A 14,856-nucleotide genomic window follows, 5' to 3' on the forward strand; every position below is an offset into this window, starting at 1 on the left:
GGCTGTGGGTTTGTTTTCTGGTTGAAAAAAATCTACCCAAATGCAGTGACAGACATGCTGTCCTGCTGTGTTTCAGTTTAGCACCACAAGGGGAGCTCAGATGTGGGGTGGATTTCATAGTAGCATCTGAGCAAAGCTTCAGCTCCAAAATCAGCAATTTTTGCCATGTCTGTAGTTCAAGATGTACCTTGGGAATTTGTCTTGGGCAGGGGTCAAGCATTTGTGATTTGCATCTTGGCCGGGTGGGTGTGGGTGGCCTCTGAATTGAGGTCTATGCCTGCTAGTTGCTGTCAAAAAATTTGCATAGGCATACATTTACATTTATGGCATTTGGCAGATACCAAATCTGCATTTGGCAGATACCAACAGAAGTGCTCTGAAGTCGCTATCAATAAATACATTCTGATACTGGTTCGCTAGGTCACGGACTAAGCATACCATCAGTCTAAACTCTGTTGGGGAAGTAATATGGTAAGCAGCACACAGACAACACAGAGTGTTTTTTTTTTCATGTTGGGTACGGGGGACCTCCGAGCTGAGGGTTGCGTCCCATAATTGTTCCAAACAGAAACATTGGGTACACAGCTCATGTTTGTCCTCTGGCTCTAGGAGATTGAGGCACTGGCTGCACAAGCATAAGGCCATGGTGGGTCAGTGCAGTCAGCTGAGAGTGCAGTCAGCTAAATTCAGCGTATGAGTAATTTCTTGCTCAGCGACAAGGTATGGCATAAGGTAATGATGGGAGTACCTGATGGCAGTTATGGTGGGAGTTAGCATTATTAGCTCCGGGTGTGAGAGGGAAAAGGGAAGGGGAGCACCACTCCACTCCTGTTAGCACCAGTACAGCCGAATGGGCAGCTCAATGGATGATAAGGGATAAATTCACATATTTACAATTTATTTTGGTATAATTTGTTGTAATTTGAATCTATTTATTTCTGTAAAGCTGCTTTGTGACAATGTCCATTGTCAAAAGCGCTATACAAATAAAATTGAACTGAATTGAATAATTCAGCAGTAGGGCAAGGGAGGGAAGCACACACTCTGGCCATGTAGCGCTAATAGCTCTGAGTATTGACATGAGTGAACCGTTAGCAAGATAGCACATGTTAGCTTGAAGTCACAAGCTGCACCGTATAACTGAATGCTACAAGCGATCCAAGAACAGACAAGGCAAGTAGAACGAGTCAACAAGTGGCCTTTGTTGGCATTTGGTACCAAAACAGTGAAATTGCTTACCTTTTTTAAGTCATGCTGGAGCTGCTTCAGGACGACTTCTAGTTGGTTGACTTTACCAGTCAGAGTGGCAGACGAGCCATTTCTAAAGAATAGCACAAATGTCATGTCAATCATAACCCATCTCTGGGTGTACAAAGAAATCATGCTTGAAGAAGGGTGTCTGACAACACATAATATAGTCAAATGTAATTGTCTGAGTGGCGGTGAACTAACATTTTGATTTTTTTTTTAACATTTTGAATTTCTACTCAAAATTCATTTGAATTCAGCAGTCTATTACATATTGCAGGGTTGAACTGTTGTAAATTTTAAGGAATCTTAATACTTACTACTTATACAACTGTAATTGCCCATTATTAGTAACTACATTTAATGTATGTTCTCTAACACACTGGCTAGAGGACTGTTTATGACTTTCAGCGTAAAACTCACCCAGGCTGTAGTATAGCTCCTTCTACTGCAGCAGCCTGTCTGATGGGCTCTTGAGAGATGTGAACAGGTTTAGCTCCCTGCATGTCAGTCATGATGTAGACAGAGGCCATATTCTGATCTAGCAGCAAAATACACACATAATGTGATTTATGTGTTTTCTGATTGAAAACAGCATGCCCGTATTTATGATAGACATGTGGTAGACTGTAGAACTCTGTGAAACCTACCGTCACTATTGGCTCACTTGTCAGAGAAACAGATGAAGGATGTTTTCTAATCCCTATTTGGTGACGTTCCCTCTCAAACAAATGTTCTACAGCATTATACAGGTGACTGTGATTCAGTCTCTTAAGCAGCAAGCATAGTGGGCTAATATGAGGAAAAAATGTTGAATATCTGAGCTAAACATGGCTAAGTCCATGGAATTTGCTCTTATACATCTGTTCCAAAATCAGATTCTTCATACAGATTTGGCGTTGACTACACACTTCTAGTTTCTGATTCCTGTCCTTTGCAAGGAACAGATGACTACATTATATCTGTTCTGCTCAACTGCTAATAAATCTTCATCTCTTTACACTGTTATGGCCATGAAGAATTTTCCAATCCCTTCACTCGTGCATGACTTATGGTTATTCCATGGTAAGGCAGGTTACTACCTCAGTTTTGTAAAAACTATCTTACAGTGGCGGTTCCAATTACATCCCTACTTAATTCTTCTGTGTCTTTTGTGTGAACTGTCTTTTCTTAATGCTCTTTTGTTTGCAGTGCCTGACTTGCACTTGCATGACGAATCAACCTGCAAATTGCAAGTACGCATTAAGGCATACTCAAATGTGCTGCATGGCCATTCACCTAGAGCAGAGTCACCATCTATCAAACTGCAACGGCACAAAGCAACTCCTTCAAAACTGCGCCTGCACTCATTCAGAGTGTACACATGCTTCAAAGGCTCAAGCTGCATTCTTGATCCATGATTAACTGAAACAACTCCAAATGAGGCTGTACATCTTGGCAGGAAAGATAGTGTTTGCTATTATTTACCTAAATTATTATTACCTAAATTCAGGAAATCATAAATAGTAGCCTTGCCTAAGGAGTTGTACCTCTAAATTTTAAACATGCAACAGTGGAACCATTGATTAAGAAGCCAAATTTGGATACCTCGATTCTTGATAATTTTAGGCCTATCTCAAAACTTCCGTTCCTTTCTAAAATATTAGAGAAGGTTGTTTTTACACAATTGCAATCATTTTTAAGTCAACATGGTTTGCAGGAAGTGTTTCAGTCTGGTTTTAAATCACTTCATAGCACAGAAATTGCCCTGTTGAAAGTTTTTAATGACCTGTACAGCTTGTACAGCACTGTGGTAAACAATTGTTTTAAAAAAGTGCTCTATAAATAAATTTTGATTTGATTTTGATTTTATTTATTTCTTTCACAAGTTTTACTGTGTTGATTAATTTGAAGCTGCAACGTGTTTGTTAAAATCAGTATTCTTTTAAACAAAGGGAATCATGCTCACTATGGCTAATCTCCTGTTCTTCTCTCTTTGATCTCTCTCTCTGTCTCTCACTCTCATCTTTGATGCAATCTTACTCTGTGAGTACTAACACAGTTGCAATTATGTCGAAACTAATATTACCACGCTTTGGAACTTATTTTGTCATCGGAAACACTGTATTTTTATAGCTTCTATTGGGTGATTACTGAGTGGTTAAGACATTGGACTGCTGACCAAAAGGTCAAATCCCACTGCCAGATAATGTAAATCGAGATAAAATGAGATAAAAGTCTGCCAAAATTCTGTAAATGTAAATGTGATTATTCATTTTATAAGCAGAACGCAAACACACACACACACACACAACACACACACAAAACTCTCCCTTTTTTGTCCCTATTTAGCCTAACTTACTCAAACAGTTGTAACTCATGATTACTTGCATGGATTTGCACGGAACTTTCAAGGCATACAGAGGATACAATTCTGATGTCATATGCATTTGGGGTGTGGTCATAAATAGGGGTAGATTGATTCTCAGAAACCATAACTCTGATTGAGCTGAAGTTTGGTATGCTGCATCTATGTGTTAATGTTTAGTGGATCTGGGTTCAACAGGCATTTTACAGGACTAACATTGAGCTATCGTCACGAAACTTGAATGGTGGGTCCAGGTATAAACCCACTACTATCACAAATCGGCCACACTTCAAATTTGTGACAGTTTGAATAATATGTGAAACCTACTTTTGCAAACTAGTCCTAGGAGTTTTGGCCTATCTTCAAAACGTTGGTGTCAAACTACTCATAATCAATAATTATCAAAAACATGCTGATATTTATAAACAACATGGCTGCCATATCTCATTCAGTTCTAAGGAGGTGGAGACTAATTTACGCATACAGCCCTAACTCCTGAGTGCTTGCATGGTTTTGCATGGCGATTATTTCTCTGGAAAATTAAGGATGATCGTTAAATTTCCTTTTTCTCATAATTCTTTGGCTGAACACATAAAAATCTGCTGTTTGGCCCATTTAACCACACCCACTCAAATTTATGAAAATTGCCATAATATGTTAAATACATTTCTGGTGTCAAATTACTCAGCAGAGTCTAATATTTAATACCTATCAAATCACACGTTGAGATTTGCAAACAACATGCCCTACACATGCCAATCAATCCAAGTGGGGTGGAGTTTGATTTACTAACTGTAACCAGCTCTAACTGAGGATTGAGGTTGTCTGGATCCACACAAAACTTGAAAGGCTTCTTCGGGCCAATGTTATGAGGAGGTGTGCAAAGTTGTGCAACAGGAGGCGGAGCTAAGTTCAAACTATTTCTCAGAAATGAAAAGTCTGATTGAGCTGAAATTTGGTATGCAGAAATGTTCTGCTAATCTGTATCTGGATTTTAATTTCTATTGGGTTACTTCAAAAACATGCATGAGAAAAACTTGGCCTCCTTCAGCAACATTTCATACAATTTCATTTCATACTTATACTTATTAGCAAACTGCACAAAACCTGATGAGTATGTTCATCTTTGATATCTTTATTTTTCTATGTAACAATAAAGAACTGGCCACTGGGGGAGATATTTGCTGAAGGTGTATGGACCCTGATATTCGCCACTTGTGGCTATATTTGAACATTTTATTGCCTCATTGTGGTTATTACTTTTTGAATTGGACATTGAATTGAAACTATTCAAAACTAAGCCTTCGGAAACCAACTCATTGATTATTATTATTTATTTATTTATTAAAGACTGATTAATTTATCAGAACAATTAAATTTTTAAGTGAAGCACCTATATCACTGGTATGTACCTTGCATTTTTAGTGTTTCATTTTAAAACAGACCCAATTCCCCTACAGCTTACATTGATCAACTATGGCAATTTTTCTCACATGTGCAATTAAAACTAGAGGCTTCTGATGTAGTTCCTCATTGTGCAGAATTTTAACATAGAACTACGACACGAACACACTCACATGCACAGGGTTTCGGAAGGGTGTACATGCTTATTTACAAATATTTGCTCTTGGGCATGTTACATGTACAAGCTCCGATTTGTACACTGCTGCTGCCTCATTTTTCCCTCTTGCACTTTCATTCTACTTGCTCTCTGCCCAATGGGTGGACTGGGGTTTCACCAGGCCAATCGATCATTTTGTTGTTGCAGGAATGGGAGGACCCTAGTCTGTAAATTCAGTGTGGCAGTAATGGAGAGACAGCTCTTTCACTCACATATAAAATAACTTTGGCACTTTACTTTTGGTTTCTCAATTTTTGTGCTATGTTTAGCTGGTTTCATAACTGCTTTCTGCTAATTTTTGTGTTCTGCTGGTCTCTTATGTTAGTGTCAGCTTTGTTTGCTTCCTCTGCACCTTGCTGACATATGCAACGCAACCCTAGTGAGGATGAACAGGTCAACAGGTATGTGTGCATTAGAGGTGTAGCTGAATATGAGTGCATTATTCAGCTTGAACTGACAATGCGTTGTAAACGAATACAAATACGGATACAGACAGGAACCAGAGTATTTGTGTTTTCAGTTTAGTTTAGTTTTTTTTTTGAAGAAAGTTTGCCAAAGAGCTTCATAATAGGTGTGGATCCTTCTTACTTGTTAGGTTTCAGCAAAACTTCCAGAACAATTACAACTCAAAAACTGCAAAAAAGACTTTAAACTAGTAGGGGCATAACTAAGGAGTCACTCAGGGTGGCCAGTTCCTCCCTAGTATGAAGCATAGCTACCCCTCTGGCCATCCCAGTAAGAAGTTAACAAGCAAGCAGGCAAATGAATGAATGAATGAATAAATGAATGAATAAATAAATAGGAAATAAAGGAAAAGAATATAAATAAACAAAAAAGCACAAATGTCAGTCAGCATAATGACAATATAGGAAAGACAGGAATCAAAAGTAGCAAACAAATATCGTAATCCAGAAAGGCAATCAAAGAAACAACAGGCTTAGAATCATTACTAGCAAAACTGGGATCAATGTTCTAATTAAACTTGAATGTACTAATGAAATTAGAATAACTAGGAGTAAAGTTCCAATGAAAGACCTTGCTATTTAAAGCAGAAGGGTGATTGTATTCAGGTGCATGTAGTACAGAATTCTGGAGACTGTGACTGTGGATATGAGTTTTGTGACTGATAGTGTGGTGATATTTGTAGTAGTGTATTACAAAAAATATATGTGGGAGTCCATAGCAGAAGTGGTTAGCAGTCGCGAAGGATTCTAGGAAATGGGGTTTGTGTTGAGAGCTGAAGATTACATGACATATGTTAGCTATGAATTTTATATAGCTTGCTAAACAAAAAACAAATTTGGCTTAGTTGTGTGCCTTTTATGTTCGATGAGGATCATATTCAGGCTGTATGCAGACAAGGGAAGTCACATTACGTCATTTTCTATAGATGCAGATAAGTGTTTTGTCCCACCCTAGATTGTCACCCCAATAGAGCCATTGTTCTATCCTGTCTATCAACCCCATTGTAAAAGGACTGACTACACCCCAGGAAACTAGCCAAAAACATTTGTTTTGCTGGTTTCTCCCTTCGGACTCCTCTTCAGGAAGTGAAATGCACGCCCAATTGGGTTAAGGTCTGGTGATTGACTTGGCCAGTCAAAAAACTTTCCACTTTTTTCCCCCCTGTGAGCGTGTGAGGACAAAATGAAAGCACAGTAATAATGCTCCTATATGAAATATTTGGCATGTTATACCCAAATGGTTCTTAAGAACAGCAAAAATAAACACAAAGATGACATGATTTCTGCTGGTACACAGTATAAAAGAGCTATGTTTCTATTCACTGTATGCTGTCCATGTCTCCTCAAACTTTCCTTTCTCTACATTTTCTCACATTTCATTTCTTTCATTTCCATACAATTTTGGGATAAGGCACACTTCAGCAGAGATCTCTTGAGGTGAAAGATGGTGTAGTATGTGCACCTCATCTACCAGTGATTGAATTGCAAGCGTCATGTATGTAAGTCATGTAGTGTGAAAGGGTTAGTGAGTCTGAAATATTGAAAGTCATGTAGCGTGCACTCTGCATTAATCGGCACATAGAACACGCTATATTTAGCCTGATCTGCCGATCTAGTTCCAACCACTTCCGGTCACTGGCTGATCGGTCGGTGCACGTGCAAAAACAGACTGTATGAGGTTTTCATTACAGCATGTGTCAAAACATCCTTTTAGGCATGAAATAGATGCAGGAGTATTACAACAGGAGAAACTTATTTTTTTGTAGGAAGTAAGAAGTACTGTTACACACAGAATTACTTCTACTACTACTACTACTAATAATAATATTAATAATTACTACTACTAACAATAGTAATAATAATAAAATTGATACAGTTTGTATTCCTTTTCCAACAGAGTCAAAGGGCGGGCTCTTAGCTTTATTACTACAACGCCATTTACAGTGACGCTCTTGATCAGATTAGTTGAAACTAATTTTCTTGCACATTTTTTAGAAATAATAATAATAATAATAATAACAATAATAATAATAATAATAATAATTATTATTATTATTATTATTATTATTATTATTATTATGTAGCCAAGCACCGAAGGTTCGTAGGCATACTATTGTTATTCTCTGATTTATTCTTCTTCTTCTGGTTATCCATCTGGTAAAAAGTTGTGAAATTTGGCACACTGATTGGGGAGGGTCTAAGGAACATCCTCCTATGGAACGTCCTCCTGAGAAAAATCGTCCTACAAATTTTGTCCAATCATCACCAAATTTGGCAAATTTGGCTATATCTCAGCAACGACCTTGTACACTGACACAAACCTTGGTCTTCACCAAATTTGGCTCACATCATTTTGCGACCTGTGTAATCAAAAGTTATCATAGGAACTTTGATATTCAAAACCATTCTCCCATAATGGACTGGCAAATGCTTCAAACAGGATGATAGGCTGTATCTCAGTAACACATTTGCATATTGTCATGAGACTGTATCTTCAGGGCCTCTCCCTAATGTCCCCAAAAAACTCAATGACTGTGCCACCTGTGGACAAAAACTGTGACAACTTCAATAATTTTCCTAATTTTATTTTTATTTACTAATTTTATTTACAATAACTTGTGCTAAATTCACAGTTCTACATTCTTAGTTTTACATTCCTATGATTCTCTAGGGTAAGTGAGTAGCGTCTGAATTTCAAGAGTACTTCCTGTTTACCATTTTGAAATTCATTGAAACTTGTTTCATGTCTTACAAAAGTTATCAAATGATTTTTGATATTTTATATAGTTTTCCAATAATATGCATATTATGCTAACAAATTTGAAAGTGCCATAAAGGAAGTGAGAATGTGTCTCAGCTACAACTTTTTTTTATTGAAATAAAACTTCCATACTAGCTGCCCCTGTTGGAAAATACTAATAAATCTTGGATAATTCTATTTAATTCTATATAATAACTTTTGAAGTTCTTTGCCTACAATTATAATTCTGTCACAATTTGTTTTCCTTTGTTTTACTTTGCTAAAAGTGTATGCATTTGTAAGAGTGGCCCATATTGCCTATGTGCCATTTAAATCTTGATCAGAAGGAATTTTTTTTGCTACTCCTCCCCTCACTGCTTTCCAAACTACACCAAATTGGAATTATGGGATTTTGAGATTGTTACTGACAACAGTTACAAGCTGAATATTTTGTATTGGGTCCTGCTTTAGTGAAACAGGAAGTGATGCCATATCTCGGCAACAAGGTTTTCTTTGGGGTGGCTGTGGCTCAGGTGGTAGAGTGGGTTGTCCACTAATTGCAGGGTTGGCGGTTTGAGCCCTGGCTCCTACGCATGCCGAAGTGTCCTTGGGCAAGCTATTCATTGGTGTGTGTGTGTGTGTGTGTGTGCGCATAGGTGAATGAGAAACAGTTTAAAACACTTTGTAGAACCACTAAGGTTAAAAGGTGCTATATAAGTGCAGACCATTTACATTTGTGACACCAAATTTGGTACATTGCTTTAGAACAATGTCTTGAGGGTGCGATAACTTTTATGTCTTATGATTGCTACTAGGCCCTTTGGCAAAACAGGAAATGATGCAATTTGGGACAAGTAAACACATAAGGACATCTATTATTTTACAAGAAACAAAGAGTGGTAATGTTAACCTACATATAATGTGAGTGCAAATGAGAGTACTGGCTGGTACTTAACATTTTTATGTGGTTTTGTTGTTAAAGGTGATTGCTTGGGTTTGTTAGACAGTGAAATATTTGTAGTAGCATAGCATATACATGCATTTGTACTATTAATCCTAGATAAGAAGAAGTGTGTTTTTCTCTCTGCAGGTTTAAAGGAGAATGTTAATGCCATTTCTGTTTAACTGTTTAATGCAAGACAAATAATATAATACACATCCTTCAGGAATCACTACTGAGTTATGTATGAGGAAATTAAAGAACAGGCATAAATTCAACAGTGACTTCATAATAAAAAACTACAGCAAACAAAAAATATTTATGCTATCAGTTTTAGCATTTTAAGTATTAAGAAATCAATATACTAGAAACTAGACATTAATAATAGAATTCTACAAATATTTCTAAAAGAAAACGAGCAATCTCTCATTCATGAATATTTTATTAAAAAAGAAAGACCAGAATTGTGATGAAAGTGTTAAACAGAATAACTGCACATGTAACACTTGTTATTGTCGAGATGTAGTCAATAGCAGTTACGTATATGTATTCATTTGCCAACACATTTACATTTAGTGTGAATTTACATTGTATTTATTTGGCAGATCTTCTCTTGAAGTCTATGGCAGCCCATAGAACCGCTTGCGGGAAAGTTATGAAATTTTGCACATTTGTTGGGAACAGTTTGTTTATACATTTGAGCAAATTTCGAGTCTTTATCTCAAACCCTCTAGCGCCACCAACAGGTCAAATTTCACTCATGTTTATGCTAAAATAACATTTAACAATAAATAACACTGAGGCAGTAAGTGGATTCTGGACTGGTCAGATTAAAATGATCAGGAACGTGGGTCAGAAAGACTACATGAATTAAATATGGTCATCTACATTGTGAGTAACTAAAGTTTTCACTAGGGCATGTTTGATATCAGTCTAATCCTGGTGATATCAGAAGTATCATACAAGTAATAGAAGGGTTTTAATGTGTGATTCTGGAATGGGTTTGCCCAGCTTGGGATCCATTCTGCCATTAAATACATTGAGTTCTTCCCATTTGATACTCTAATCATTGTATGTAAATATAAACTACATATTGTAAACAAAGAGGTACATGGTGTATAAGTAGGGTGTGAGAGTTAGAGGAAGAGGGAAGAAGATCTTGGGCAAGACATCTTTACCATCTGGTCTCATCTGATCTCTCTCTCTGTTGCTATACCGTCTGCATCATATGCCAGTGACTCCATTTCAGTTCATTGACCCTGTAAGTTCTCTCTATTTTTACTATCTGGGTGTCTTGTATTTTTCACTGTATTTTGTATAATATACATTGTTATTATGCTATCACTAAAATACTCTGTAGTTCTTCTGAAGGAAAGTATGGTACTTAATACTGCATGATTTGTAGGATGAATGATTACTAGAAATAGTTCTCTAGCTGAAGTTTAGGTGAAACACATGTTTGAAACTGACCTCTGACAAGCTACTGTGAAAGGGCTAATACTAAGTATAATAAAATCCTCTGACAAGTAAATAGGCTTGCCTGTCGATAGAAACCCCTTAACTAACAGAATTTTTTTTTTTCTAAATAGACTATATAATAGCCTTTGACATAGTAACATCACTTTCATACTTTTATATGTATAATTAAATGCTGAGATAATATACTTTTACTACCTTATGTAAAAAGTTATTAAGCTAACTTTTTATTGGATTCAGATAATTTGTTGAATATTGGAGTCAGATATTGGTTATAATGTTAATACATGCATTTAACCTTCCACTGCATCTATTTCCACAATTGGTTTTAGGATAGCAATGGATTAAGTAGTACAATCTTACACTTACTCCTACAGCCTGAATCATTCTGGGCAGAAGCATGTGACAGCTGGCAGCATTTAGTTTATTTTCAACCCTAAAACTGTTAGCTGAATATTCTGAACAAAATAACCTGTAATTGTATTCAGTTTCTGATCACAGGATTGCTGTTAGCTGAATATTTTTGGTTGGTGAACTTAGCTGTTACACTGATATTTAAAAACAGTGCTTACCTTCTATATGCAGAGCTGCAAACTGAAGTACTATGCTGCATTTTTACTACCACTACATTTATTACTGAAGTACACAGTTATTTTCTAAATTTTTCTAAACGCATTTATACTTCTGTTCCTACCTTCAAAGGCTTGAGCAACATCAACAAGATGAGACCACTCCAGACCTGTGGCAGTGTCCGGTAGGGGGAGGAGTCCTGGATCACTAAACTTTGACCTGTCTGCCAACGAACCATCAGAAAACCAGACCTCATCTAAGAACACACAAACACACACACACACACACACACACACAGATCAATAACTTGTACCTGCTGCACACTCTCGAGGATATATCTCTGCCACTCCACTTCACAGCACTGGCCTCTCTTTTATCAGTAGTTAAATCAGTAGCTGAAATCAACCCTTTTCTGTATGTCCACGTCAGAAGCAGCAATGGCAGGCATGTCTTACCTGCTAAACGAATGTTAAAATGTGAAATGCTGCAACTGAAGCAATCCATTCAGGAACCACAAACTGCAGAGGAACTAGAAATCCAGAAGAAGGTTCTGCAGTATCACAATAATAACTATAAGAATAAATTTTAGCTAAACATGCTAAAAGTGTTAAACAATATTACAATGTTTTGTTGTCAATGATTTCAAAATGTTAAAACATAACAGTTTACCATGTAAAAGTTAAAAGGCTAAAAGTTTATAACATGTAAAGGTTAGAATGTTAAATACGTTGAAAGGTTTAAAGGTTATAGTGTTAATATGCTACAATGCTGATAAGCTGTTGGTTGCTAGGGTGCTGCTGGCTGGTTGTTATGAACAGTTAAGCATGTAAAAGTTAAAATTTTAAACACTATGTTAAAGTGTTAATATATAAAAATGCCACTAGCTTATTCAAGTTTTTTCTGAGGATGTTGCAAGGTGGTTGCTAAGCTAACTTGTTCCTTTGCTATCCCAGTTCATTGCTACAGTGTTGGAGGAGACCCAGCTGGTTGCTATGATGTTTGTAAGAGGTTTCAATATAATAACAATAACAATAATAATAATAATAATAATAATAATAATAATAATAATAATAAATAATAATAATAATAAGAAGAAGAAGAACAGAATGTTGGCTCTTTCAAGTCAATGTATTTGGATGGCTAAATTTAGTGAACGAACTTTGATGTTGGCATAGAACCTGCTAAACGTGTTAAAAATAAAACTGTCACAGTGTGGGGGATCAAACCCGGGTCTCTGGAGTGATAGTCCAACACCTATCCACTAGACTATTGGAGAATACAGACTCAAGTGCAGAGCAAAACAGGTAGTGTCCATAAGATTTATTAAAAGATTCTAAAGGCCAAACACAAAAAGCACCAAAAAATAAGTTCAAGTATGAAGGCAAACAAATCCAAGGGAAAATCCAAAAATCGTTAACACAGAGGCAGGCAGAGGTTCAGGAGATCAGGCAAATAAATCCAAAGGGAAAATCCAAAAATCGTTAACACAGAGGCAGGCAGAAAATTCAGGAGACCAGGTAATCCAAACAGTAACAAAAGGCACAGGGTTTGCAACACAAAGGAAGACAAAGACTTAGCAAAGACATGGACTTGAGACAGGGTTTAAATACACAAGCTAATAGATCACATGACAGGTACAGGTGAGCAAGGTAATTACAAGTCAACAACATAGAGTCATTTGACGACCTCTGTTAGTCAAAACTGTTCACTGGTGACAGGACCCCCCCCTCTAAGAACGTCTCCTGACGTTCCTAGGGGCAGTAGGATGATGAAGATGAAAGTCCCTTATAAGGCTCTTGTCTAGGATGTCCCGGGCTGGAACCCAGGAGCGTTCCTCAGGGCCATATCCCTCCCAGTCCACCAGATACTGGATCCCACCTCGAACCTGGCGAGAGTTCATCAGTCGGTGGACTGTAAAGGCCGGTTGACCATCAATGATCTGGGGTGGAGGTGGAGCTTTGGGGGCGGGAGCCAGGGGGGAAATGAGCACAGGTCGTAGCTGGGATACATGGAAGGTGGGGTTGATCTTAAGGGAACGGGGCAGCTGGAGCCGATAGGTGACAGGGTTGACCTTGCGGATGACCTTGAAGGGGCCGACAAAACGGGGGGCAAGCTTGCGGGAGTCCACCCTCAAGGGGAGATCTCTAGAGGATAGCCACACCCTCTGCCCAGGACGGAAACAATAGGCTGGCCTGCGGCGACGGTTGGCTTGAGCCTGATTCCTCTTGGAAGTCCGCAGCAGGGCCTGCCGGACTTTTTGCCAGGTCTTTTTGCAACGCCTGATGAAGAGTGAAACAGAAGGCACGCCGGCATCATCCTCTTGCTCAGGGAACAGGGGGGGCTGGAATCCGAACTGACCTTGAAAAGGTAAATTCTCACTAGCAGAGGACTGGAGAGTGTTGTGTGCATATTCCGCCCACAGAAGCTGAGAGCTCCAGGATGAAGGGTTGTCAGATGCCAGACTCCTAAGTGTGGTCTCCAGCTCCTGATTAATTCTTTCCGTCTGCCCATTAGATTGGGGATGGTAACCAGAGGAGAGGCTGGCAGTGGCCCCAAAAAGGCACGCCATACACGGGAGGAGAACTGGGGACCTTGATCAGGCACCATGTCCTGGGGAAGACCAAAAACTCGAAAAACATGCTCAATGACCAGTTCAGCCGTCTCAAATGCTGTAGGTAATTTAGGCAGAGGTATAAAATGGCAGGCTTTAGAGAACCTGTCCACAACAACTACAATTACACTGTTACCTTTAGAGGTGGGCAGGCCTGTGATGAAGTGCAGTGAGAGATGGGACCAAGGGCGATTCGGGATGGGAAGAGGGTGCAGGAGACCTTGTGGTTTTTGTTGCTGATTCTTGCTCTGGACACACACGGAGCAGCTAGCCACAAACCCCTTCACATCGTTGGACATACCAGGCCACCAGAAACGTCTGTGGAGGATCTCATAAGTTCTTTGATACCCAGGGTGAGCAGTGAGGTGCGAAGAGTGTCCCCATAGAAGCACTTGGGACCTTACAGCTTTGGGTACGAATAGGAGTCCTGCAGGGCCTGTTCCGGGATCTGGGTCAGTCTGAAGTGCCTGCTTGACCACTGCCTCAATTCCCCAGCGGATGGGTGCCACAATTTGGGATGGAGAGATGACTGGTTTGGTTTCACTCCCTTGACTGGAGTTATGTAACTGCCTTGAGAGAGCATCAGGCTTTTTGTTCTTAGTTCCGGGACGATATGACAGAGTGAAATCAAAGCAAGTGAAGAATAGTGCCTATCTGGCCTGGCGGGGGTTCAGGCGCTTAGCTTGTTGGAGGTACTCCAGATTTTTATGATCCGTCCACACCAGGAATGGATGCTGGGCCCCTTCTAGCCAGTGTCTCCACTCTTCTAGGGCGAGCTTAACCGCCAACAACTCCCGATCTCCAACATCACATCGAGACACAGTGGGAGTCAGGCGGTG

General features: G+C 38.8%; 1 protein-coding gene across 6 annotated transcripts in view; it reads right to left on the reverse strand.

The window, feature by feature from the left end:
• The window catches only part of LOC113542016 (signal-induced proliferation-associated 1-like protein 2), a 276,347-nt gene that overhangs the window by 7,790 nt on the left and 253,701 nt on the right, over window positions 1-14,856 (reverse strand). For 4 of the 6 annotated variants that reach the window (XM_026939252.3, XM_053232932.1, XM_053232931.1 and 1 more), the window contains 3 exons: window positions 11,531-11,662; window positions 1,672-1,789; window positions 1,240-1,321 (listed from right to left, as the gene is read on the reverse strand). In XM_026939252.3, the coding sequence (XP_026795053.1) occupies window positions 1,240-1,321; window positions 1,672-1,789; window positions 11,531-11,662 (332 nt within the window). Of the gene's footprint in view, window positions 1-1,239; window positions 1,322-1,671; window positions 1,790-11,408; window positions 11,663-14,856 lie in introns of those variants that run through there. The other 2 variants (XM_053232930.1, XR_008301510.1) reach the window with 2 other exon arrangements.

Source organism: Pangasianodon hypophthalmus, chromosome 3 (genome assembly GCF_027358585.1).
Source record: "Pangasianodon hypophthalmus isolate fPanHyp1 chromosome 3, fPanHyp1.pri, whole genome shotgun sequence".
Taxonomy (NCBI): Eukaryota; Metazoa; Chordata; class Actinopteri; order Siluriformes; family Pangasiidae; genus Pangasianodon; species Pangasianodon hypophthalmus.